Source organism: Lipophrys pholis (genome assembly GCF_963383615.2).
Source record: "Lipophrys pholis genome assembly, chromosome: 17".
NCBI lineage: Eukaryota > Metazoa > Chordata > Actinopteri > Blenniiformes > Blenniidae > Lipophrys > Lipophrys pholis.
Genome location: NC_137643.1, coordinates 23,746,110 through 23,773,527, shown reverse-complemented (window position 1 = coordinate 23,773,527; position 27,418 = coordinate 23,746,110). Strand labels below are relative to the sequence as shown.

Below are 27,418 nucleotides of genomic sequence, written 5' to 3'. Positions count from 1 at the left end.
GAGGAGGTCCATAAAAGTGAAGCAGATGTTAGGATAACAACTGTGCATATTGTATGTGTGCCCTCTCTGGACACCCTCCATTCAGGGTTTGGGGCCAGAGACCTATAAAAGGTAGAACGTGGGCGCAGCTCCTGGTGAAGCATTGCGTCACACTGATCCCGCAGCCCTCTCTGCAGATATGGGCTGAGATACTGATACGTCCAATTTGATATTAAATCCTTTTTATCCAAGCAAGAAGTATCAGAGAAGTTCTTTTCATTCTCTTCATCACCGAATTCGCCTCACTATTAGACAGCACAGATATGCTGTGATGTTTTTGACTTGCTTTTTCTTTCAACAACCAGGCATTAACAAATTCCTTCCCTATGGCCAGTCCACACGAATGACTATAAAGTTCCCAATAAAGATGTGTGCATCCACACTGACGAGCATTAACATTTTGTGAACACCTGCTCTCAACAAGGTACCGTGTGTTTAGCTGCATGGAAGCTCCGTATCCCTTCAAATATAAAAGGCAGAACAACATCCAGGCATTTTCTGAATGACGTGATCTTGGTGATTCTGTCGCAGAGCCGGCGGGGGGACAGGGTGCTGCTGGTCCGGACCCACGGTGACGCAGAGGGACACCCCTAAACTGGTAGCGGGAAAATAATGGAATGTCAAAGAGAGAGAGAGAGAGAGAGAGAGAGAGAGAGAGAGAGAGAGAGAGAGAGAGAGAGAGAGAGGTTGAGATGCAAATATGTCACATTACTGTAAGGGAGAAACTGAAAGACACCTCCAGATGGTGCTGTAGCACTGCATGTTGTTCTGTTGATCCAAGTATTTCCAGCTGTTTGTCCTTCCCAGGACACCGTAGCCCCAAATGTTCCGTAGGGGGCGCCATGTTTTGCCAAGTGTTCTTTTCTTTTCTTTCCTTTCTGTTGTTGAAGGTAAGCAGTGCTCCGGGCAGCACACATGTTGTTCTGCCTTTTATATTTGAAGGGATACGGAGCTTCCATGCAGCTAAACACACGGTACCTGCTGAGAGCAGGTGTTCTCAAAATGTTAATGCTCGACAGTGTGGATGCACACATCTTTATTGGGAACTTTATAGTCATTCGTGTGGACTGGCCATACAGAAGATAATTTGTTAATGCCTGGTTGTTGAATCAAAAAGCAAGTCAAAAACATCACAGCATATCTGTGCTGTCTAATAAGGAAAAAGGCGAGACCGAGATACGAAAGATACGTCCAATTGAAATGTACTAGTTTGAAATTCGTTACGTGTAACATGAAAAAAAGGGGCAAAACATGTCACAGAACCAAGAAAATTGATTACATTTCGTGAGCATTTGACGAACTGCTGTGAGACTGGGTTGCACACACACACACACACACACACACACACACACACACACACACACACACACACACACACACACACACACACACACACACACACACACACACACACAAACTCTCAGACATGCTTGCATGTTGTTTTTCCATGACTCATGGGAACATTACATATCCTTGAATGGTTTTTCTGCGGAGCTGCACTTTACACTGCTTCAACTCGTACTTGTCAGACCCTAACCCCGTCATCTTAAAATATTTGTAAATATGCATCGGAAAGTCAAACAGCCCCCACAGGTTTAGTTCGATGTCAGTTTTCATTTCTCACAACATCCAGAGACACACGCAGGCACATGATATACCTCCAAAAATATGGGGATTATGGACTAAGGTTAATTTCCTGCCTTTAGATTTACTCTGAGCTCTGCAGAGTCAATGATCCACTCGATGGTCCCACAAGTATACAAGAAAAACATTTAGCACTGTAATTCTAACAATAACAATAATAATCAAACATTTTTTTAAAACTACTTTAATCCATAAAATTTTGTTTGGCAGTTAACGATTTACTGTAATGTCTTCTCACACTCCTCTAATTTCACTACATGTAATCTATTATCCTCCAGGCCAATGCCTGCAAATCCCTTTAAAGTATTACCAGGATAACATGTCATACACATAGAGAGTCTCCTCACCCCGCTGACGCAGATCAGTGCTGGAATATGGCAGCAGGTAGGTTCTTTCTACTTTATTGTTTCCACTGATTAAAGAGTGAGGAAATTGCTTCATAGATCTCAACGCTGGTTCTGGTCTGGAAGCTTTGACGTGGCCATTAACACTTCCAGAATAAAGTAGAACAAAAGGAATTATTGCATTTTAGTCTAATTCCCTTTCAGTTCATAAGAGCTTTTTCTTTGTTTTGGCACAAAACTAAAAAGAAGAGACGTAATTATATAAAGAACACTATTATTCTACATGTGTCAGCCAGAACATTATGACCGCTGATAGGTGAAAAGAACAACACTGATTATCTGCTTATGAGGACGGGATATATCTGGCAGCAAGTCAATATTTGTCAGGGATTTTGGGTGGACCCAAGCGTAGAGTCACAAGTTTCCGGTTTATTGATGAATAGTCCAGGGGGTAAAAATCCAAACAAGAGGAGAGAACACCAAAAATCATAAACTCCAGTCCAGGGAACACGAGGAACTGCAGGGGAAGCAGTAGCAACAAGACGAGCCGACAATATTTAGACCTTAAAGTTGGCGTTAAAAACAGAAAACTGGACAAATTAAAGGTTTTGAGCCAGTTTGACAACGACTGAGGCAGAGCATCTCCAAACCCTCAACTCTTGTGGAGTTTTTCCAGTCTCCAACGGCAGTGGCCTTGTAATGTAAACGAAGTGACCCAGCGACAGGGTGAATAACATCAAATTGTGCATGTGGTTTCATAGAAGCCCCATCTCATAATATCCAGGCCTTAAAGGATCTGATGTGAACATCTTGGTGTCGGATCTGGTGGAGCCCGTGCCCTGACAGTTACAAATGGGAGCACGAGGTTCTGATGACAGAGACCTTATCAAACTCCACTGTCCAGACAAATGCACTCTTCCTGTTCTTCAGCGAGGTGAACGGACACCGCCGTGGTGCGGTGGGGGTGTAAAGGCCAATTCATATTCCATAAGAACAAGAAGAAAGTTCGGCAGTGCGGGGTCCTGCCGAACAAAATTACGTCGTTTCCTTCGGCCAGAAGATATTTGTTTGGGCTGTCCCAACCGTTCTGGCCGAACTGTTGAGGTGCCGCACTGCCGAAACTTCGGCACTGCCGTGTGCTGCGCAAGCCTGTTCCAGCTCATTAATAACTATCAGTCATATTTTAATCATATTTAGCTTGTTACATTGCTACTGTACGAGCGCTGCAGCTCGTTAAAATGTGGGAGTGCAGGCTTACGTGATGCACCTGAACGCATCACTAAAAGCTGTTAGCTCCTGCAGTTAAAACCGGTTCAGTTTATTACTGAAACAGTTCAGGGAAATGTATTTCTGAAAGCACTGGAGGCCAGAAATAAACTGGGCAGTTGAAAAGTTAAAACGCCGCTTCACAGATGTGTAGCTACTGTGAGGGGGCGTGGCCTGTTGCGAGGGGGCGTGGCCTGCAAGTTCGATGGCTTCTTATCAAGTATGAACTGTCCTGCAGAAAAAGCTTTTTTTTCTGCAGCTGGCTGACGTCACTGCCGAATTTTCTTCTTGTTCTTATGGCTTCAAAAAGGGAGTATGCAGGGGCCTTTAGATTGTAAATGGACCCCCATAGAATATTAACCCCGGGTCACTTTCCCGCTGAGGAATATGGACCCCTTCTATAGAATATGGACCTCCCCCCCCCACCCAATATTTTCACTGGAATGTTAATTAATTTTAACCACATAAATAAATGTGAACATAGATAACTGTAACCCAGGTTCATAAAGCCCTAACTAAATAAAATATAATTCATGTTATTTTATTTTATTTTATTTTATTTAAAAAGGGTTCAAATTTGTTAAGACTCTTAATTTGAAAAGTCACATTGCGGTGGGGACCATGTGACCACGCACAGCCAACCGCGTTGTTTTGTGGGTTGTTTTCTTCCTGCTACTGCATATGAGACGCTCTGCAGACACGGTGTAGGTACCAGATCGGTCCGGGCTACCAGATCTGTCCGGGGCGGAGTTCGTGCCTGCGCCTGTCAATGACGTCACACACATTATGATCTACGGCAACTCCATATAAACAAACTACATTACGGGATGGATGGATAGATAGACAGACAGACAGACAGACAGACAGACAGACAGACAGACAGACAGACAGACAGACAGACAGACAGACAGACAGATAGATAGATGAACTTTTTCATAAGAATTCTGTCTTTGTCGCTATGTCCAACATCATAATGTGTGTATGTATATGGAAATATAATGAAAACAGTCACTTATCTCTACATTACATCTGTACATTCCTTCTCATTCATGTGGCCACAATATTTATCTTCAGTCTTGGAAAACACTCAGTTTATTGTTTCACCTGCTTGAGACATGAGAAACAGACTAAATGTCTTTACAGCATTAAGTGGGTAAAGAAAGGACACTTCATAAAATCAGACGAAGCTCCAGCAGACACCTTCAGCCTCTAAACTCTCCTGAAGTTAAACCAGACAGATCACTGCTGCTTCGGGATATATAGAGACATAAAACCACTCGTAGCGTTTCTTTGTTGGAACCTGCTTTGACCTGCAAAACGACTAAAAAACAATTCTATTTTATTTTCATACTGTGGATATTTTCTCAATTTATTTGTTTTGTTTTATGGACGCGGAAAGTTATTATAGCACAATTATGTTGTTTTATGTTAATCTTGTGGATTTAAAGGATAAATTGGATGCTAACTGAAACGCAGCCATGATCTTTTTTTTTTTCAGTGCAGCATATTAACTTCAATTAAGCTGAAGCTTTTACTTTTACGGACTTTTACTTTCATTTTAATTTACGGAATGTACGATTTAAGTTACTTAAGCATATTATTTTGTTCATACATTAGGCCTTTTAAGGTTTGGACCGGGAAAATTCTGGCATTCCGTCAGAATTTGGACTCCAGGTACAGGAAACCAGATGGCGAGCCGCCCGGGGATCCCATGAACTGTGTGTGCATCCTGAAAAAGCAAAACGCCTATTCGAGGTTCGGTGGGTTCATCAAAAGTTTTGATAAACAGCCAAAGATAAATACCAGTTTTGATTCAAAACTGGTATTTATCTACACACATCTGCAACATGCAGCGGTCTCGGAAACACAGGATTCATACGTGAAGGAAGAGAGACATTTGATTGTTCAGTTGTTTGCTGAATTATTAGGGACCGAGCAGAAAGGCCGGGGCCTGGAGGCCAGGGGCCTGATTTATAAAGCTGCTGGCTGCATGCCAAGCTGAGACAGAACACACACACACACACACACACACACACACACACACACACACACACACACACACACACACACACACACACACACACACACACACACACGGACTTGTGTTGCAACACTGCCCTCTTGTGACGAGTTGGAAAACATGCAACTGTGACGTAGGAGAGAGGTGTGTTCTTTTGTGTGTAGCTCTATGAAGTAGTTCTGTGTCTATAGCTCTATGTCTAAAGTTCGATGTAAGCGACCCGGTCAGAGCTAGCCCTCTCACAGGGATTCGTACCCCGCGATTGTAGTGCAATAGTGGAACTATAGCCCGAGTTCAGCACAAAACACAAAACACTGATTTCAAAAGAAAATATTGTATTTGTTCTCATTTAAACTTAAATCGTTCCAATAAAAAAATTGCAGCGAAATCGCAGTTCAGTTCGTCAAAAGCAAATTAACTCCCAACGGGAGAAAACACTTAAAATAGTTAAGGAGCAACTCAAAGTTCATCAACACAAACAAAAGTTTCTGCCAGACGCTGGATTATTTAAGCACCAGGGATTGATTTGGTCAGTCACCTGATGAAGACCGACACTTCATCACAACTAGATGACGCTCTGAGGAAGACTACAGATGAAGCTGAAACATGTCAGCAAGGTAGAATCTTTCCTGCATCTACCTGTCGTTAAAAAATACTCTATAATATATGAGGTTTATTGGTGTGTACATTGGCAACTGGGGATCTGTGCAGGATGCTCTTGTCCTGCACAGATCCTCCATGTACCAGCAAGTACTGGTACCAGCAGAGGAAGTACTGTATCTACCAGGTACTTTCTGCTGGGTGATGGAGGAAGTACTGTATCTACCAGGTACTTTCTGCTGGGTGATGGAGGAAGTATTGTATCTACCAGGTACTTTCTGCTGGGTGATGGAGGAAGTACTGTACCCATGCCTGCAGTACACAGTTGTTATTATAGCACTCTACTGGCAACCTGCTTTATCTCAATAATCACAGTAATGAACACTAAGGAAACAATAAATTCTGATTCATGATTACATCAAAATATATCAAATGTTTTCATGTGAATTTAAACTGACAGGCAGGTTGAAACCCAACAGACACCAGGACAAACCTGCTGGTGCTCCGTCTTTCTGAGAGCCTGGAGAGACGTCCTCTGGTTGCTGCCTGTCTGTGTGGCAGTGGGAGACATCATGGAGGTGGGGGAGGAAGGTCCAGGGAGGAGGAGGAAGGTCCAGGGAGCGGAAGGAGGAAGGTCCAGGGAGGGAGGTGGAGGAAGGTCCAGGGAGGAGGAGGAAGGTCTAGGGATTATGATGGAGACGACCTGGTGACGCTGAGGACGACCAGAGGGACCTGGCAGGAAGTGATGTGCGAGCGAGACTCACTGTCCAGCTCCCTGCTGCTGAAGAACGACCTGCAGACCTCAGAGAGGAGAACTACATCTAGACAGGAAGCTCTCCTCATGGAATCATGTTCTCTAGTCATGTTCTCTAGTCATGTTCTCTACTCGTGTAAATATATGTAGCTAGATGGATAAAGACAGAGAGATCAACAGAGAGATCGATGGACTGTAAATGATTGTTTATGACTGTAAAATATAGAACTGAACATTTCTCTGTTTTATTTGATAAACAATGTAATGTTGCTTTAAAGAAGAAATTGTCTCGGGTGAATTTCAACAATTATGAGGTCTATGAGGAGAACATAAAACAAAAAGAATGACACACTACCAATTCAGTAAGTTATTAACTCATGTATGAATAAAATATATACATGTAATAATTCAAGCATCAAAAACAATCCTCACTCCTCATCTGGAGGAGTTCCTCTTCTCCACTGGGTCAGGCTTCAGGTTCCTCAGTAGTCCTGGATTCAAATAGTACATGGTGTTAGTTTGAATCCACAGCATCCTCCAGAAGAACCTCCAGTAGAACCTCCAGTAGAACCAGTAGAACCTCCAGTATAATGGGTAGAACACTTTAGTGCAATTGAGACAAAACAATATGGCCAGTAGAACCTTCACCTCTCTCCTGGGGTGAGGGTACATCCGGGTATTCCATGTGTACTCGGTGAGAAACGGCCTAAGAATTGGAACAGTACTTCATTGTAATGCTTTTGTCTTTTCCAGACAGCGTGACTCAAGAATATGACTACCTTTGTATATTTTTTGTATTATTGATTTTCTTTATATTTCCACATTTATTTCCTTTTAACTCCAGTCAACTCCTGTGATTCCATACATGCAGCCTGCCGTCATAACGCAATACAAGACCTGGAAGTGAAGTTAGTTATAATGATGTCACCGGGTGATGCATGATTGCCTTTGTAATACACTCTGGGTTCACTTCCATGCGTGTAACGTAGCGTAATGTAACGATCCCGAAAATTTGAAATATTTGGATTGATCAATTTCCTGGTCAAGAACATTTCAAATGCAAAAATTTAAAAACAAAATACCCATGATGAGCACTGATATTGTCAGATCTCAACGAGATGGAAATGTGAATCAAACGTTCATAAATATATTTTTTTCGGAAGGTGGGATTATATGGGGGGGGGGTCCATTTTCTCGTCAAGAGCATTTATTAGAAGCAAACTTTTGTGGGGCGTTCATATTCCGCAGTGGATAATGTAATTTGGGTGTCAATATTCTATGGGGGGGGGGGGGGGGGGGGGGGGTCCATTTTCCAGGTTAGCAGAATTCTATATGACACCTGTTTGCATTGAAGCCCACGATAACTCCTCCTTCAAAGTGTTCGGAACCTCGGCGTCCCGGGGATCCAAATAAAAAGGAAAGAAAAAAAGGAAAAAGTAATCCAGGTGTGTTCTGCTCGTCCAGCGGGCTGAATCTTTGCTTGGTTCTTTGGGTTCACTTTGCGCACTATTTTACCCTCCAGATGCAGCAGAGACGAGTATCTCTGAGCTCGATCTGTTGAGAAGAGGCGCCGGGGGTCAGTTTGAGGTTTGAATTTTGGACACCTGTGGTGTCCCAGTCCGTTTTGACCAATGAAATGCAGGAGCATGCATTTGACTTGAAGCTCCCCATTCAGGAAGGATTTTCTATTGGTTCTAAACCTGGGGTTGCTACCCGCCCCGCCCCTGTTTGAAGTATTATTGTCTGTTTCATTTCTCTTATTGTGCCTCCCCCTCTGTCCTGGGGGGGGGGGGGGGGGGGGGGGGGGGGGGTTCGGCCCCAACACTGGTAATAACCCAAGCAAAATCAATTCATTCAGAAAATTTCATGAACCTCATCTATGCTTTCAGATTTTCAATACCTCTCCACCTTCGTGGCCCAAGGGATGCCTAACTTTTGGCTCAACTTTGAACTCATTTCTGAGGTATGTTGTTAAACACTGATCCTGACCCAGAACCTGAAGCTGATTTCAAATCGTCATGGATAAGCGTCCACAAAAGAGGATTTGCTGAATCTTCAAAATGAAGTGGCAGCACATAATCCTAGGGTTTGTCTTGATGCCACACTTATCTCTGAGGCCTGTCAGGGTGATCATTCTGGCTTCAGACGAACACCCAGACATTGGGCATGATGAGGACGTCCACCCAAACATGCTCTTGAGAGCGAATGCGGATGTATCAGATGCTGATGTGGACCCAAACGGAGATGACGACGGAGATACGAACAAAGACAACTACGGGGATGCTGATTGGCATCCTCCAAACTCCCTCGTGGAAACTTACATCGATCTGACTCCAGACTCCCCACTGTTGAGACGCAGCGAGAACACCGGCATCAATGACGCCAACCAGGACTCCAACCAGGTCTCCAACCAGACTGCCAACATTTCCTTTCAGCAGTGCAGTGAGTACAACAGCTACCTGACCTCTAATGGACAATGTCAGTTGATGGCAACACTGCCTCCGGTGGGGGCGTCACAGAATCGCTGCCCGGACATGTTTAGGTGTACAGACGACATCTCCCATTGGCTAGAGGAGAACCAGAACAGAAAGGAGCAGCTGAAAGAGCTGAGGGAGACGTTATCAGAGCTGCAGGAGGAGCTGAGAAACCACCGGCATCGAGTCAAGGTTTTGGAGATGCAGGTAGACGGCTCATTTGTAAGTTTACACTCAATGTTAGATTGTCTAAAACTACTGAAGGGATTGTTTTGAAAATCTTTTTCTCACGTTTCAGCTATACATACTTTTTGGCTTTAATATAGTAAACTAGGTTTTACACATTAAAATATATTGCTGAAAAGACATTTATTATTTTCATTGATTCACAAATCTTGCAAGTTCAATACATTTTTAACCTTGAATTGAGAACCTTTGGACCAGGACTGATCCGTCCACTCCTGACAGGAAGTACTGACAGGAACCAGCAGGAGAGATGACATCACTCCAATATGAGCTTCCTGTTCAATCTACAATATAATTAAAAAATTTTCTTAACAAGCAACTCTATCATGTGGCAAAGAGGTTCCTAGGTTTTCTATATAACACTTGGTTATCAGAGTGCTGCCCCCTGGAGGTTCCTAGGTTTTCTACAAGTAGAATGGGAGGCAGAGCTTTCTTGTGGAACCAGCTCCCCGTTTCAGACAGGGAGGGTGACACAGTCTCTATTTTGAAGATTCAGCTCAAGACTTTTCTATTTAATAAAACTTCTAGTGAGAGCTGCTTCAAGACTGTCAAGGATCATGGTGAACCCAAAAGAAGACTCCTCACAAAAAATCAAGTTAGGGTCCAATGAGCAAAAGCAAAAGGTCCAAAATGGGTAATCAAAGCAAAAGTTCAAAACAGGAGGAAAGTCCATAAACACCAAGAATCCAAAACACAAGGCAAAGGCAGGTTATCAGAACATGAAGAACAAAGAAGATCAAGCACAGAAACATGAGGGAAGGCGGGTTAAATACGCTGAGAAAGGGAGGACACACATCGACACAGATTGGAACTCAGAGGGTGGCTAACAGGAAGGGTAAAGGCCCCTGCATTCTCCCTTTTTCAACCCATAAGAACAAGAAGAAAATTCGGCAGTGACGTCAGCCAGCTGCCGAAAGAAACTGTAACATCTCTCTTACAGTTTTTATGCGCTTCGGTTTTTGGCACTAAAATGACGCCATGCTCGACCCCCACTATCTTCCCCTGAACAGGATCCTCGACTCCCACCAGCTCCCCCTGTTTGTTGTGTGGTTGCAGTGCCTACCAATGGGTCAATTCTGTAAAGAATTTTCCCCAAGGAGAATAATACAGTATGAGCTGTACTCCTAGCAGTAAGAGGGTCAGCTGAGGTTACTATAAATGACAAAGGAGCTCAGAGTAACAATGTCGCCTCTTACCATTTTGTTCACTATCGGAAAGGAAGCAAAGCAAGAAGACAGCACGTGAATGTTTCCTCCATGACTTCAGCTGGAGAGTATAAGCCATGCATCATCAGTTTGGACTGGTGTAATTTAACATTAATGATGGAAACAAAGCCATGTAAACATACAGTACTTTTAGTGGTTACTGAGACATATGAGAATGTGTGCGTGAAGCTAAAGAAAAACACAATGCTTTCTCTGCCTTCCTCTGTTTATTACTACCACTCTTTATCCCTCTGTCTGTCTATCTCTCTGTCTTTACACCCACTAAGTCCTCCTTAACCTTGAAAGCTAACAGGATTAGCTGCGCTTAATTTGGCTGGAGTAGTGCAACAACAGATCCTCCCAGGCTGCTATAACTTGCATTTAAGCAGTCTGCCAGCATGCAATTTGAATTTAAGTGTTTTTCATTTTTGGATTATTTTTTTGTGAAATGTTTTAGACTTGTTTATCAAAACAGCGGTGTTTTTTTTTTCATCTTTCCTCTTTTGTTTCTCAGGGTGAAGAGAGAGTTAGTTTAAATGTGACCTTTGACCAGCGGTTGCGCTCTCTGGAGCTACGGCATGCTGAGGCCAACACCCTGCCCCACGTGCATGCTGCATTGCTGCACGAAATGCAGGTGCAACTCCACAACCTGTCAGCCACCGTTCATCTCAAGGGCTCCAGCACAGGCTGCAGGGTGAACGTCATCAGAAGCACACCTCCACTTGGCATACATGACAAGATGCCACCAGGTACACACACACACACACACACACACACACACACACACACACACACACACACACACACACACACACACACACACACACACACACACACACACACACACTTCTTTGTATTTGTTTACACTGAGAAAAACGTCGGAAATATTTTTAGTTATCATTTAATGTTCTCAGACAGATTTATTCAAACATAGTGTGTCGTGGATCTCCGCTATAGGACCACTGGGCAGCGGAGAAAGAACATTTTCAAGTGAATAAATTCAGTTTTATTTATATAGCGCCAAATACAACGCAGTCATTTTAAGGAACTTTTACAGAGAAATCCCAACAATTCCACATGAGCAAGCATAAGCAACTGTGGAAAGGACTAAAATTTTAATAAGAAGAAACCTGTAGAACCAGGCTCAGAGGTGGAGACTTTCTGCTAGTCAGGGTTAGAGGACAGAAAGAGAGCAAAGGAGGACAGAGAGTCAAGGCGGAGATCCACTCGACGGGATGTTTTGGAAAATCAAAAATGCGGAAAACAGTGCTCCAGTTTCTTTTTTTCTTTTCTTTTTTTTGCACTCTGGTTTCTCTGAGACGGGGTGCGCGAGCTCCGACCCGATATCCCCAACTGACTAGCGCTTCATACTCGACCTTATTTACCAACAACATTCCTGGACACAACTTCAAAATAAAAGTCAAAACAACATATTTTCAAAACAATCTTCTCCCAACCGAGCTTGTACTTAGAAAAGAATTCCCGATGCGCATGCGTAAATGACATGGCGTTTGCGTCAATGTGAGACTGCGCATGCGTATCTGACTCAAACGACCCGTAGAAATCGAGTGCATCACTAATGGAGCAGCAAAAAGCAAGAGTCTGGCGGAGAGGAATTAAAGACAGAGAGAGACAGAGAGAGAGAGAGAGAGAGAGAGACAGAGAGAGAGAGAGAGAGAGGGAGGAAACAATGGTTGCTGCTTCATCCACAAGGCCGCAACTTGTAGAAAAAACAGGTGCGCCAAGTGCTATATGGAAGTACTTTGATTCAAAACAAATGAGCACTTGTGTCTCCATCAACACCGAAGCGCCACTGTGTAAACAGTGTTAGAGAACACGTCTGGTCCAGAGTGGAAACACTACTAACCTGCTACACTACTAACCTGCTACACTACTAACCTGCTACACTACTAACCTGCTACACTACTAACCTGCTAAACACCTGAAGGACAAACACCCAGACCTGCATAACAAGTTCAAAGAACGACAGGTAATAACTTATATACCCATGAAAAAGTAGCTCTGGAAAAATATTTAAGCTGTTATAAATATTAGAATTAAAAATATAATATAATAAATAATACAAAAGAATATAATATGAAAATATTTTATTTTAGCCATTTAATGTCATAAAGATTACTGCATAGTAACAAACCATTTAAAGACATTGGTCCTACTTAAGACAGGCTGGATCTAATGATATCTTTTGTGTTCTCTTTTTATTTGGAAAAGTATCGAAAGTATCGAACTACATGGTGTATTGATACCAAAATGTTGGTATCGTGAGAACACTAAAACCACATAATAAATATCATAAATACAATAAATATTAATCTAGAGTCCTCATGTAACGTGCATTGCGGTTCCAGCAACTTGGCAAAGAGGGTGAAAGTGAACAGGTAGAGCTCATTGAGAGGGGTGGGTGGGTGGGGGGGGTGGGGGGGGTCATGGGGGTCATGGGGTTGGGAGGCTGTGTGAGCGCCGGCAGGGAGACAGCGGGTCAGGCTTGGCTGAGCATTGAGTAGTAGGACTGCTCTGTGGATAAAGGTTGCCGCCCTCCTTTGAGTCCGACAGCCTGGGCACTGAAGGTGACGTCTGGAAGGGAGCCACTGGAATGCAGGGAACAGTGAGTGTGACGGGTCCTGAAGGATCTTATTGGCCTTCCTCACAGTCGGTTGCTCACAATGTGTGGAGAGGGCTCTTACAGGGAGCCCAGTAATTTTGGAGCAGGTCTTGACAGCACCCAACAGCTGTTTTTTTATGTTGTATGGAGACGGAGTGGAACCAGCAGATGAAGGAGAAGGTGATGATGCTCTCTATGAATGAATGATAAAAAGTTGTGAGGATGTTTTTGCTCACACCAAAGGAAGTGAGCTTCCGCAGGAGATACTGTCATTAATGGCATTTTTTCTGGATCTCATCCATGTTACGCTCAAACCTCAGCTGCTGGTCGAAAACTGTACTAAGGTATTTGTATTCTTCCACCACCTCCACGGGCTCCGCGTGAATGGTGGTGACTACAGCCTCAGTCAGCGCCCTCTGTCTGTTAGAGAAGGTCACTACCATCTCTTTGGTTTTACTTACATTTAGTTCAAAGGCACGTTTTGTCACAACAGCCCACGAACTGGGTGAGAGTGGAGCTGTGGTGGTTTGATAAGCCGGACATCAGCAACAGGAGGACCGTGTCATCGGCAAACTTAACCAGGTGGCAGTTCTGGCGCCGGCACTCGTCAGTGTAGAGGATGAACAGAAGAGGGGAGAGAACACAGGACTGTGGTGAGCCAGTCGATGTGGAGATGACGTCAGAAAAAATGTTGTTAACCGGAACTCTCTGTGGTCTGTTGGTTAGAAAATCCAGGATCCACAGGACCAGCCTGTCATCAAGATGGAGGAGGGTGGTGAGTCTTCCTGCTGAAATGTGGGGCTGCAGGGTGTTAAATGCAGAGGTGAAATCAGCAAACAGCCTTACTATTGTGTTTGGGGTTTCCAGGTGTTTGTGTAGGGTGTTAATGATAAGCGCTTGAGCATCATCCACCCCTCTTCCTGCTCGATATGCAAACTGGAGCGGGTCAAGCTGAGAACCTGCTGCTGTGATGACATGATGTTTAACAGTCCTCTCCGAGGCTTTCATCAGCAGAGATGTGAGAGCAACAGGCCTGAGGTCGTTTGGCACCCTCACAGTACTTTTTTGGGGGATGGGGATTACAGTTGAGTACTTCCACAGCTGGGGGACAGAGGAGGAAGCAACAGAGTTCTGAAAAAGGAGCTGGAATCCTCCGGCCAGCCGTTCAGCACAGTGCTTCAGAGAGAGAGAGAGAGAGAGAGAGAGAGAGAGAGAGAGAGAGAGAGACAGAGAGAGAGAGAGAGAAACAGATGTTAGTGACACATGGAGAATAATAAAGAAAAGAAGCTCAGCGTAGGTCCTCTATCAGTCTAAACCTTCATCAGTAAACCTCCATCAGTGTAAACCTCCAGCAGCCTGACTAGAAAATGGTGGAGGGCAGTGGTCCTCAATAGGCGGGCCCGCGGGAGCAACTGGGTGATTGACAAGCCCCTGACTGACAGATAACCAATGGGCTGTGCTGTAACACTATTGTCAATAGGTCAGACAATTGTGTTAGGTGGGACCTGCTTTCCAGCCTGACACACCGGCCCACAGAGACACCGGCCCACCGGGATTGTGCCCGGTATGCCAGATGGCCACTCCACCCCTGCTGTGATCAGATGTGGACTCTCGTGCAATGCTGAGATAATGGCGGGAATGTTTAAAAACCACCTGTGGAATTACACTTCAGAATACGGTCTTTCTTGGTGGACATTTTCTGGGACCACCTGCACTAGGTACCCTAACGTTTGCTGTTGAACTTTAGTTCATCCAAATATTTTTGATCAGACCTTCTGACTTGGTTTGGAGGAATTGTGGAGCTTGCTCTATAAAGGAAAAACCCAAAACTGCGGCTCTCTGTTCCCTTTCAAAGAGGTACTGGACTACAGGACTGGTTTCTGCTGTGAGGCAGGACCGTCCCTGCTTCAGAGACTCTACAAGGCCCAGATTCTCACACTGGAACAAGTGGTGGAGGTGTCTCACCCTCACCTGGACAATGCTGCTGGTCTGGCCTCATGTGTGGGGGCGAGGTCCGTCAGGGTAACCTGGATAGATGGAAGCAACAGCTTACGACGTGAACGGTCACTGTTGGCTGCATGTGGCAATGGAATGGTTCATTTATCTGATTTTAAAATTGTTACAGTGTTCAAATGTAAGGATGGCTTTTTGTTGAATATGAATTTTGAAAAAAAAACTGAACAAATTAACAAGTTAATTACCTTCTGGTGAAAGTTTTTTACTACATTTTCTGTTGTGTTTTGTTTTGCTTTATAGCTTCTCCAGTTGTTGTCTGTAGTTCATTTATATTTTTGTGTCTCTCTATTTCTTTCAGATGGACCGTTTCTGTATTTCTGTCACTCTGATTGTGCGTCTCTCTATCACAATGGGGTTCGCCGCTCTGGTGTTTACACTGTGGTCCTGTTTCCAGGGGCCATGCTGCCTGTATACTGTGACATGGAGACGGAGGGTGAGTCTGTGTTCAACGTGCTGCACCTTTACATGCAATGCCTCTACAGCATGTGCATTATGTGGGTAAGACTCGCTCTGAGCCAGATGATGCATTAAACTGTAAATCAAGGGAGGGCAACCCACGGCCTGCGAGCGACATCCGGCCCGTTGGTCTTTTCAATCGGATCCACTGGAGACTGGTACGGAATTGTCCAAATCCAATCATCATAATAATGACTGCATTCATTGGACCTTGTCCTGTAATGCCCGGCGCTCCACAAGGGGGAACATTAGGTACATTAGCCGACAACAGTGTCTGGATTTTAGATTTTGCCATATTACCAATCTACCAAACTCATCCCTGAGATCTTCTGAGTCTCCGCAGTCCACCAGACTGGACGGAAGGGCTCGCAGGCAGCGTCCAGAATGTAAACAAAGATGAGGGAGGGTGACTAAGCTAAGCTAAAGCTAATGCCAACTTTATGTTAACTTACCTTATTACTTGAAGCATTTGGGCAGTAACCAGTGCTGGTCAAATATATATTTTTTGTTATTACTATACAATCATAACATCAAATAAACATCAAATAAAAATAAATAAATGGCGCAAAAAACAAACAAACCAAAATTTTTTAAATAGTACATAATGCATTGTGGACTACAAGACACTACATTGTGACGATATTGAATGAACAAAACACCAAACAATACATTATGGAAGTATTAGATATATTATTCTCATCATTCTGCATGTTCCTAAAACTGTGGCTGGCCTAAGAACAACAGACTACGAGAGACATGCGCAGTGAGTGATTTGAGTGTGACGTCATCGAGTGCAATCCAACATGGCGGCACCCAGCTTGTAATACAAACTTTTCCGTCTGACGGGAAGAAAAAACAAAACAAACAAAGAAACAAAAGGGAAATTAAGCTCATCCACAACGCTGGAAGAAGAAACAATAGAAAACTTTGAAGACTACTTGGACGAGTGCTACGACCGCCTCGTAATGCCCAAGACTCTGCAGACCCCTTCATCCAAAAGAAGCCGCCCAGAGCCGTCTCCACCCATGGCTTCCTCGCCATCCAAACAGTTTGAAGAGATCCTGGACAGCATCAACACCAAGCTGTCCAGCTTCGATGCCCGGCTCGCTCTGGTCGCGGTGCTCCACCGCGAGTTTCAGGCTCTCCGGGACTCGTTGGAGTTCAGCCAACAGCAAGTGGTGGAATTGACCGCTGAGAACCAGGGACTTCGGGACGAGGTGAGGTCACTGAGCAAAGGATTGACCGGGCTGACGCAGGAGAACAAGAAGATGAAGGAGTCCGTCCTCGATCTCCAGAGTCGGAGCATGTGGGACAACCTCGTCTTCGCGGGACTGCCCGAGCGGGCGGAGGAGGACGCCCAGACATCGCTGCGGGACTTCATGCAGGTGAGCCTGAAGCTGCCCGCCGACACCGTGAGTAAGATCACCTTCCCCCGTGTCCACCGCCTGGGAGGAAGACGACAGGACAACTACCGCCCGCGGCCCATTGTCGCCAAGTTTGAACATTTCAAACAGAAAGAGCTGGTGAAGAGTCGGGAACTACGAGGAACGGACTTCAGTGTCAACGACCATGCCGCCGCCTGCTTTTTCCTGTGAGAAGGAAGCTCATCGCTGAGGGATCCCGAGCCGTCATCCCAGATGGGCAGGCTCTGTGTCAACAGCCAGCTGTTCCGGGACCCCGTTGTTACCCCCTGGCTCTACTGATGGTCCTCACAAACTGAATATTAACCACTCTAACACACACATCATAGGTTTACTAATAGGAAAAATCATTCGACACAATTTTAGTCGACATGGTCCCCTTTAATTAAATACACCATGTAGCCTTGTGGGGGGGCGGTGGCTCCATCCGGGGCTCTGGGGGCCGTCAGTGGCTGGGGCGTCGCGGCTTGGGTGGTTGGCTGCTCTGCGGGCTGGGGGAGGTGCTAGCGTGTATGCTGGGGAGGCTGCGGCCTGGTCTGGGGAATGCTGGGGGACGTGTGTGGGGGGGGTCTGCTCTGGGCTGGGGGTGGTCCTGCTGGGGTGGGGTGGGGGTGCTGGGCGTCGGGCCCCGGCTGGGCCGTTTAGCCGGGGTGGGCGGGTTTGGGGCTTCGGGGCCCTGGGGGTGGGGTGCCTTCCCCTCCATGGCGAGGGTGCCCGCTGCGGCACGGGGGGTGGCTCTTCCCTCTGCCTCTCTCCCTGGAGGGGCGGGCTGGCCCATGCTGCCGCGCTCTGGGTCTGCCTCGCTCCCGGATCTGGGGGGGTGGGGGACGGTGGGACTCCTGGTTCTGTGTGTGTGTGTGTGTGTGTGTGTGTTCTGTACATATAAGTATGTGCCTGTTGTTCTGTGTGTGTGTGTGAGGGGGGGCTTTCAGCCGGGCTCGTACTCCCCTTGTCGGGGTGGGTGTTGTTCCCCGGGTTTTAGGCCAGCCGTTCGAAGGTGGGGTGGGGCAGAGTGGGGGGTCCAGCTGGGCCAAGGTCCTAGCGACGGGGGGACCCCCCTCCCTCACAACCCCCCTGTGTGGGGCGGTGCCTAGGGTGGGGGGTCCAGGCTACTTAACTGCGGTCTGGTTCCTCCCCCAACTTTGCACCGCCCACAATTTTAACCACACCTAGTCACGCAGGGTCTTGAGGGGGTAAGTCGCTTTCGGGGTTCTGCCGCTTGGCAGCGGTAGAAAGCCCGGGCCCCGCTACCCCTCAATTTTAAACCGCACCATAGACACACACATTGCACCCACTTCTTCAAAACACAAAGACACACCCCTACATGCATCCAACACACCACAGGGTGGGGGAGGCTTCCGCGGCTGGGGTGTCGCTACAGGCCCCCCCACAATAGTTCCGACCACACCCAGTGGACAAACCACACACACACACACACATATTTCCACTCCTCACCAATGAGATGTGTTCCTGATTTCACCTGTTTTCTACCATCATTCGATCAACTATCAAAATCATCTTTTTCTTTTGTTGTTGCTTCTTTGTTAATTCATGTTCCTGCTTGAAAATCATGTTGCTGTCTCGATAGAGCTGCTTAGACTGGTTTCATCTTCTAACAGTTGGGAAGTATTTGGATCAGTGTGATAACTGTAAATAATATATATAGCACTAACAAGGGTATTGTATGTTATCCCCCACCATATGTAAACACATACCCATATAAAAAAGAAATTAAAATAAAGGAGAAAATTAAAAGCAGCCACTTTTATCAATCACTGCTGGATAAATATCACTCCTGAATTTGGTATATGTTAATTTCTTCACTACAACATTTTGTGGGATGTGTCATTTTGTACAGGCCCAAAAGTCCAGGACCAAAATATAATGATGTCATTACACTGAATATTTATATTTAAAATGATGATTTTCAAAAAGACAAATGAGTCCTTAAACAATACAGAAGAATGACAACTCACCCCATGGCTCATTTATTAATTGGTGAATCATTGCAGCTGTGGTGGGAATGTGAGATGGTTGTGTGTGTGTTTGCTTTAGGTGGTGGCTGGACGGTGTTTCAGCGGCGCAAAGATGGCTCGTTGAGTTTTAATCGTGGCTGGTCGGAGTATCGGGACGGCTTCGGAGAGCCACGAGGAGAACATTGGCTGGGCAACCAGTACCTCCACCTGCTGTCCAACCAGGGTCACTACAGCCTCCGCATCCACCTACAGGATTGGAGCCACGCCCACAAACATGCCCTGTACCACACCTTCAGGTAGAAGCAGACACAGAGGTGATGCAGAAATGAGCTGTCCCATGCTGGTTTTTCAACAGTTTTTCAACAATTTCACAGGTGTCTTATGCCGAAAAACATTGTATTCAACATTTATTGACCAAAATCCAGCATTTCCTTGATTTTGAGCCATTTGAATAATCGATCCCATGAGCTGTAGTGAGAATATACTGTGTCTGTCAGTCTCCGTCTACACCTGCCCATCTTATTTTGAATGTCTCCTGATATTAGTTACTCTTGCTTATTATTCAAGGACACAAACTTAGCAACAGTAGTTGACCTTAACCCTAACCCTGCAGTGCTAATGCTACAGGGACATTTTATCAGACTATCAAGGTAGGTAGACCTGCACAGTAAAGCAAAACAAAATCAAGTAACTTACAGCTCCCGCGATTGTAGTTGCATCAGGGACAGTGCGGACAGATTCAGGCTTTATCCAGTCAGATGAAGAGAGTAAAAATAGACTTCTCTGCTCCTTGAGAGTAGCTCTGCCATGTTTTGACCGGTGGGAGGGGTCAAAGGAAGTGCCAACCGTGGCTGATAGGTCAAAGCTCTCGATGAAGTGGCCCAGGGACAGATTTCTGATTTGCTTGATTTCTGATTTTCTCCTCCACCAAGAAGTAGAACAAGTTATAGGGACGAAAGACCTTTTTTGGTCCTGGAGCCGCATTAGCAAGAATGCAGATGCCTTTACTGTTAGAAAACCATTACAAAGTTAATTTTGCATGGCCCCTTGAAGGTGGCTACTCATATCAATAATATCAATGGGGGGGGGTTAGGCGGTGGGGATATGTGGCAGGGAGGTGACGCAGGGAGGTAATCAAGCACCTGATTCACATCAGGTGCTTGATTAATTCTCTGCCCATAACAGTGTAGGAGCCAAATGTGACCACGTGGTGGCGCTAGGGTTATGTAAGGGAAGGTTTCACATCATGGAGGCAGGTGAGCGCTGATCCGGAAACGCATACAGGTTTTGACTGTTGTCGACTTGGTAAACGGCGTCAACAGTGTCCAATGTCACTGTCATCCTCCTCGCCGTATACCGCTGCAGTTGGAAAGGTTTTTGGCGCACTGGAAAGGCCAGTTGTTGCATTGCACTGCGAGCGCAATAAAGGATTGTTTGTGGCACAAAGAAGTGGTTTATGGCCATTCATTGAACATCGCACAGCGAAACGAGTGATATGCAGAGGACCAAACGGCGCATCAGCCACACCAACCCGGGGTACCCCAGATCTGGGAAGACTCCAGCAAACCACTCCAGAGAGAGACACACCTCCAGCCCAGGAAGTATTGTTGAGAGAAGTGAGGTGCTGTAAGGTAGAGGGGTTGAGGGGGAGGGTGGATGGTGTATTTAATTATTGGGGACCATGTCGACTCACATAGTGCCAAGTGGTTTTTCCTACAAGCAGACATTCTGTCCAATGTGATGTTGCCTAGAAGTAAGTTTTTATATAACTTTATATTCAGATTAGGGCTGCAGATAACGTTTATTTTAATAGTCGATTAATATCGATATTTAATATCGATTATTGTGGCCAGTAATCGGATGAAAAATAGTTTTAAATTTCATTAAATTACTTTAATTTAATTTAATAGTAATGCATGACAGAGAAAATAATAGAACAACCAATTCAATTCCTCTTAAGATAAACATTTTTATTGGCAGACCTAACATAACTGCACTGGTAGCTGCTTCTTTAAAGAAAGAAAGTGTCACTGGCATATTCTGGATTTTAAAAATGACAAAAGAAAGTTGATTAAAAAAACCTAAACATATTGCCACATTACACTCTTCATGTTTTTTCTAAAGTGCAAAAATTAACAATTATCAGTTATTTCACATTGCTTTTTAAGAAGGTGTAAATAAAAATTTAAAAAATAAAACTGAGGCATAATAATAAACATTAAATGTCTTTCTCCACACTGGTGTCTGTCTGTGTGCACGCTCAGCTCTTTATAGGAGTCTGTGGTTGCAGTGAAGGAAAGTGAAGGGAAACTTCAGCTGACTTGAAAAGAGTGAGCAAAAGAACTTGCTTCGACGATGCTTCTTGGTTTGGTTAAAAATGTTTAATATCGAATCAGGTGGCATCAAAAAAATCACAGACAGATGACATGAGTCGCGGTGAGAGAAGCTGGCTTCCAATCTGCTCCTCTGGCTGCACAAAGGCTTTGGTCAGTTATATACTGACCAGAGAGACCACACACAATTTGCATATTCGCATGTTCTAATATACCATGATGATCTCATAACATCTGGCTTAGTTTGAGAGGATTCCTCGATCCTTCAGCCCCCCTCACACGATGGGCTGTGACCTCACATCTTTGAGATTGATTGATCTAAACTTCTTCTGGCCTCTCTCAAGGTCTGTTGTCTATTTTCTTCCATTCTGGCACGGGGCGTCATTGATGAGAATTTTCTTGAAGATCGGGGCGCTTCATCGTCCGAGTCTTCTTCACCATCTCCCATCTCACTGTCAGTGGAGCTGGCAACCTCAGGATTCTCTTTCTTAGAGGTCCTGCCTCCTTTCTTCTCCTCTTTCGCCAGTATACATCTGATTGCAGGATCATAACCACCCATGATCCCTTCCGAGTCACTCTGGTCGTCATATCTTCCAGATCCTTTAGACTTGAACTTCAGTCCACCTTTGGACCCTAAATGCACTGTCTTCGTTTTCCTGCTTGTCCCGTTTCTATAACGCAATCGCTGTCATCATACCGTCCTTCTTGAGTGCTGACCGGAAGCTGAGGATAAATGTCCTTGAGCTTCACTACTTTGACATACGGTGTGGGAGCCTTCACTGGATCCATGTAAGAGAAAGGTTCATTGATTTCTTTCATGAATTTCGCTGCACGGTTTTTCATTTCTTCTTCAATCATCTTTTTCCTTTCTGTTGCGATTCTCATACGTGTCTGTCCTTCATTGTCAAACAACTGGAGAATGCCAAGTTCAATGTGTCGTTTCAAGGTCGTTTGGAGGTCACCACGGGAGGGAGCGTTGGAGTGCACCCTGGATCGCTCATATTATGAATGGGAGAGAGAACAGACAAAACAAACAAAAGTTCAATATCTAATCAGCATACTGCATCTTAGAGCACAGCAACATATGTGAATCAAAACACTTTCAATCTATTTCCCTTCAATATCTCAATGTCCGTGTCCTCTTTCCCCCGTTTTCTTCCAAATCAAACGATTTCAATTTCTTACTGTCATACACGCATTCACCATTTTCATCATCTGACCTAGCCAGACCAATAGGCACCCAAGGAGAGGGCATGATATAACACTAAGCAAAGAGTAACACACAGAGAAAATGTAAGGAAATATCAGAAAATCATATACCATAAAAGTAAGCATATCAACATGCTCAGAACTGAGGCTCGCCCTGCACGTTGATGCAATATTCCCTGCTGCAGAAAACAGGCGCTCTGATGGCGTAGATGTTGCCGGGATACACAGGAAGGACTATGCTGGCTTGTGTTGGATAGTGCGCTGCATTCTGAATCAACCTTGAAAACTTTGTCAAGAGGTAGGAAACTTAAGTTTCCTATACCTGGGATCTAAAGCAGCAGCAAGTAGGACAATTCAGGTTGAAACACAGATAGTCCTCGCCATCTTGCTGTGATCTGCTCTGTCACTTCAGTTTGGTATGACTTGACTGGTGCAGTCTCAAAGGCTGGAGTTTGTATGGACCTCCTTAAATGTTGCACAAGCTGTGGAAGTGCAGAGAGGGTAACATATTCTTGCCCGCTCAGAAAGACAGTTTCTCTTTCAAATGGCTCAAGGGCCTGGTTCAGCTCCTGATTCACATCCCACTGTTCAAGCTTGAGATCAAGGTAGTGTTTTCCTCTTGGCGTCACTGCTGCCTCAGTTAATGCAGCAGTTACTGGCCATCTCTGTTCCAGCATGTGGAAAGTACTGTTTCAGCAAATACTTTTACATCTTGCACCAGCATGTCTAACGGTGTGCCTATTTGCTGATGCTCATCCTTTAGTTTGGTGCATGCTCGCTCACTCTTCTTAAAGTGTTCAACAAGGCCTCTTGCAGCTTGCAGGTAGCCTGGTTTTTCTTCAGAGCGAGCATTTGATTTGCATTTGATGTTCCCTGGTTTTAGCAGGGTATTTTGTGAGTTAATAGGCCAGACAACAGATTCATTCCAATTTAGAAACATTTGGGCCATAGATATAGACACATCTCTATGTTCTGAAGAGAACTATGAATAATTATAAATCTTCCCTCTGAGTCTGTGATTGTGACAAGAGAATTGTATTTTATTAATGAATAATATGGCTACGCTTTTCTGTTTGGAGTTATAACGAGCTGAGTATGTCTGAGGGAATTGTGGTGAAATCAATTTGTGATGTCCTGTGGTAGGTGTGTGCGTCTCTTGTAATAAGATTAATGGTCTTTAGTCTGGAGGTTTTTTTTAAGTACTTCAAAGAAGAACCAGTAGCATTTGAGCATCTATCTAGAAAACAGTATTTCATACAAATGCACTTGTGTATGTGTTCAGGGAGGTGGGACATGGTATTTACCAGTTCATTAATTATCTTTAAGTTCTCTTCTGTCTTTCATTGTACAGTTAAGACTCCCAACTCAGACATTTGAATTTCTGAACTGGTAATTTCCCAAGCGATTGGCTTTATGAACACCTAGAAATTTGCCAGTGTAGGCATCAGGAAGTTAAAAAAATCAATGACCGTTAAACGTCACACTAATAGTGCCTTAAAGAGCAACTGGGAAGTGGGAAGGTTTCGACTACTTCCAACTGGGAGGGTGGGATTTTTCAGAGAACTTTGAGAAGGAAATTTGATCCCACTGGGCACACAAGCATGTAACCAACTTGTTGAGAAACAGTATTATAGTGCAAATTCATATGTATGCGTTTAGGGAGGTGCAACACAATAATTACCAGTTGTGGAATTCCCATTTGCAAGTAAGAGTGCTTCCATGAATAGAAGAAATGGCCACCAAGTCAAGGCCTCTAAAAATCTGCAAAGAAACATCAATGTTGCTATGAAGAATATAATCAACAGACAGATTGCGTTTGTAATAAACCAACTCTATCACAGTGGAAACATGCAAGCCTAAGTTGTTATCCAGCTACTAAAAACTGAATTTATTATAAATGTGTAGAAGTGAGGCTATAAAGCTTTATAAGCTTGTGCATTTAAACAGGAAAACCTATTCTTCTCCTCCTCCTGCTGCAGGGTGGATGATGAGGAGGACCATTACCGCCTCCACGTGTCCGGTTTCAGCGGGACAGTGGAGGATTCATTCAGCTGGTATCACGACCAGCGCGTCTTCAGCACGCCGGACACGGGAAACATCTGTGCAGAGATCAGCCACGCTGGCTGGTGGTTCCACCAGTGTTTCTACGCAAACCTCAATGGAGTCTACTACAAGGTGGCACACAACAGGAGCAGAAAGATCTAAAATGACCAACTCACTTATTTTTATTGTAATACAATCAAGCATGTGTGGTAAGATCCTCCATCCATCCATCCCACTCTATCCCATTTGAATCCCCCCCCCTCCCCCCCTTCTATCCTCTAACCCCAACCGGAATAGCAGAAAGTCTCCTACTATGGGTCTGGATCTGCAGGATTTTTCCTGTTTAAAGGAAAAACTGGAATGTGGAATTTTTGGTTTTTTTTCTGTAAATCTGCACTCCTCTCTATGCTGTAGTTGGCGCTATATACTTGAATTGAGTTGAACGATCCTGTTGTAACCTGTGCTTGAGCCAAAACCAGCCAACCATAGTTGAGGGCAGGGTACATGTTATTTAGAAGATATATACGTCATAATATTTAAAAAAAAAAAAAAGTTTGAATACAGTTAAATAAAGGCTGTTCCCTGAACTGAAAGGACAGTGCTATCAAAACATCATTGTTGTAAAAGATTTGGGGTAAATTTAGGTAATTACTCCATATCTGTACAAGTTTGTAGCTTTTGTCACAGGTAGAAACTGAAAGCACTGCAGAGCCACTATCTCAGACTGTCCTACACTCACAAGCTCACTGTTAGCTGTAAGCATTAGTTGAAACTGCTTAACTATAATTGGTTCACTAAACTCCTATTTATTGGAAGCCAAGTATCTTAATAATCCGGAAGTCACTCGCTCTTCTGCAACACATTGAACTCGTGAGTGAATCGGTCATCAGACGGACCCACACAACGCTGACAACTCAATCAATGTTAATAGAATCTCTACAATTATACAGCTACATCATCGGTATTTCCACAAGACACATTGAGGCAGGAGAGTAGTGCAAATGTTACTTTCCTAAAATGTGTTTCTTGACAAATAGTGATGAGTAACTGTAATCACTTACTCATTATTGCTGTAGTTTATGCCCTCCATGAAGAAACTGTAGAAGCAAAACGCACTTGAAGAAATGAATTTACAGCAACATTTGCATGAAGTGTGTGTTGTGTGTGGATTTGTGTGTTTCCATCAGGGTGGACGTTACTCTCTGAAGGCCCAGAACCTGCTTGGGCCTGACGGCATCGTCTGGTTCTCCTGGAAGGATTCAGACTTCTACTCTCTGAAGGCGGTCGCCATGATGATACGACCACGTAACTTCAGGCCACACCTGTCGCCATAGTGACCGAGTGTCGTCGCTCGGCATTAAACCTGAATCTGAGGATAAAACTGTTAATAGAATACAGCGGTAGAGCAACTCTCTTATGTCCTTTTTCTGCTCCTCTGGTACGGCTTTATTTACTTTTACTAATTTAATTTGAAGTTGCACTTTAGTCTCCTGAAACCCTAAAACAGAGTTTTATATCCTAAGTCCTGCTTACCAGACGTCATTCAACTGAGAAGAGCACAACATTGGGACTGATTTAAAATGACACTTTTTTAAAATGTCCAAAATGCTAAGTCTCCATGTAAACAAGGAAAACACTTTTCCGCAAATGACCTCTACGATGGCAGTAAATAGCTTTTCTGCTCATTTGAGTAGATGAAGAAGAGCATGGAGGATTCAGAGTTTGTGCTACTCACTCTTTGGAAGTTAACAGCTTTTCCACAACGAAAGAAAACAAACTACATTTTACTACATCGTCATCTGCACGTGTGAAGAACATTTCTTCCACAGTTACTGTACAATACCATGAACAAAGAGAAAAGGAGCTGAGCTGTGCACATCCTGATGTTCAGTATGCAAAATAAAACAACGGCACCAGCTTGTGGCCTGACATGAAAACCACAGCGTATCTGTGTGCGCAGTAATTATTTTCAAATTGTGGTGTGAAACTTTTCTCCAATAAAAACAGAAAACAAATGCTGTTCAAGTCGATTGTTGTCATGTAAACATTGTCTTGTTACTCCTGAATCTGTGAGGAAGATCAACCTGGGCAGGTTGTCCTCTCTTAAGTCATTCACGTCTTTGACTTTTCAATGAATTAACACAAAATAATAACTTTCTTTAACCAATCCTGATCACTGGGGTGTGTATTTTGAAGTGATGTTGCTCCAAAACAGCTGTGTGACTGATTTACCTAAAAACTGCCATTCTTTCTGAAAAATCGAAAAACCTGTACAAATGTATTGAGGGAATTGCTCTTTAGGGTTTGAAGTCACAGGGAAAGACAGAGTTTATTGTGAGGTTTCAACAATCCCAAAAACCTGGACCAGGACCTGAACCACTGAACGTTTTCCCTCTGACAGGTAGAGATGGCTCTGCCAACCGAGCCATGCCATCCACGATTATGACCCAACTATAAGCAGAGCCTTGTTCTTCGTGCAATGACACAAGAGCCTACCAGATGGGAGACAGACGGCATCAAAAAGCTCCTTAGACTCTGGAAAAAGCTGAAGGGACTAAATGGCGTTCTGTACAGAGTGGCGAAGGACAACAGATTCAACGAAAAAGTCATCCAGTTTGTTGTGCTAGATAGCCTTCGATACCAGATTTTGATAGGCCTCCATGACAACACTGGCCATCAAGGACCCTATCTCTTGCCAGAGAAAGATTCTTCTAGGTTGGAATGGAAAGAGACGTTGTGAACCATGTTT

The 27,418-nt window shown here is 44.4% G+C and overlaps 1 protein-coding gene across 1 annotated transcript; it reads left to right on the top strand.

Moving 5' to 3' along the window:
* Positions 1–2,047: 2,047 nt before the first annotated feature.
* LOC308122497 (angiopoietin-2-like) lies at positions 2,048–26,697 on the top strand. The gene is made up of 8 exons (XM_080484322.1): positions 2,048–2,067; positions 8,557–8,630; positions 8,784–9,348; positions 11,107–11,341; positions 15,530–15,664; positions 19,164–19,380; positions 24,606–24,801; positions 25,857–26,697. The coding sequence occupies exons 3-8, from the start codon at positions 8,857–8,859 to the stop codon at positions 26,001–26,003; spliced, it is 1,422 nt and encodes a 473-aa protein (XP_080340448.1). The 5' UTR covers positions 2,048–2,067; positions 8,557–8,630; positions 8,784–8,856; the 3' UTR covers positions 26,004–26,697.
* Positions 26,698–27,418: the final 721 nt, after the last annotated feature.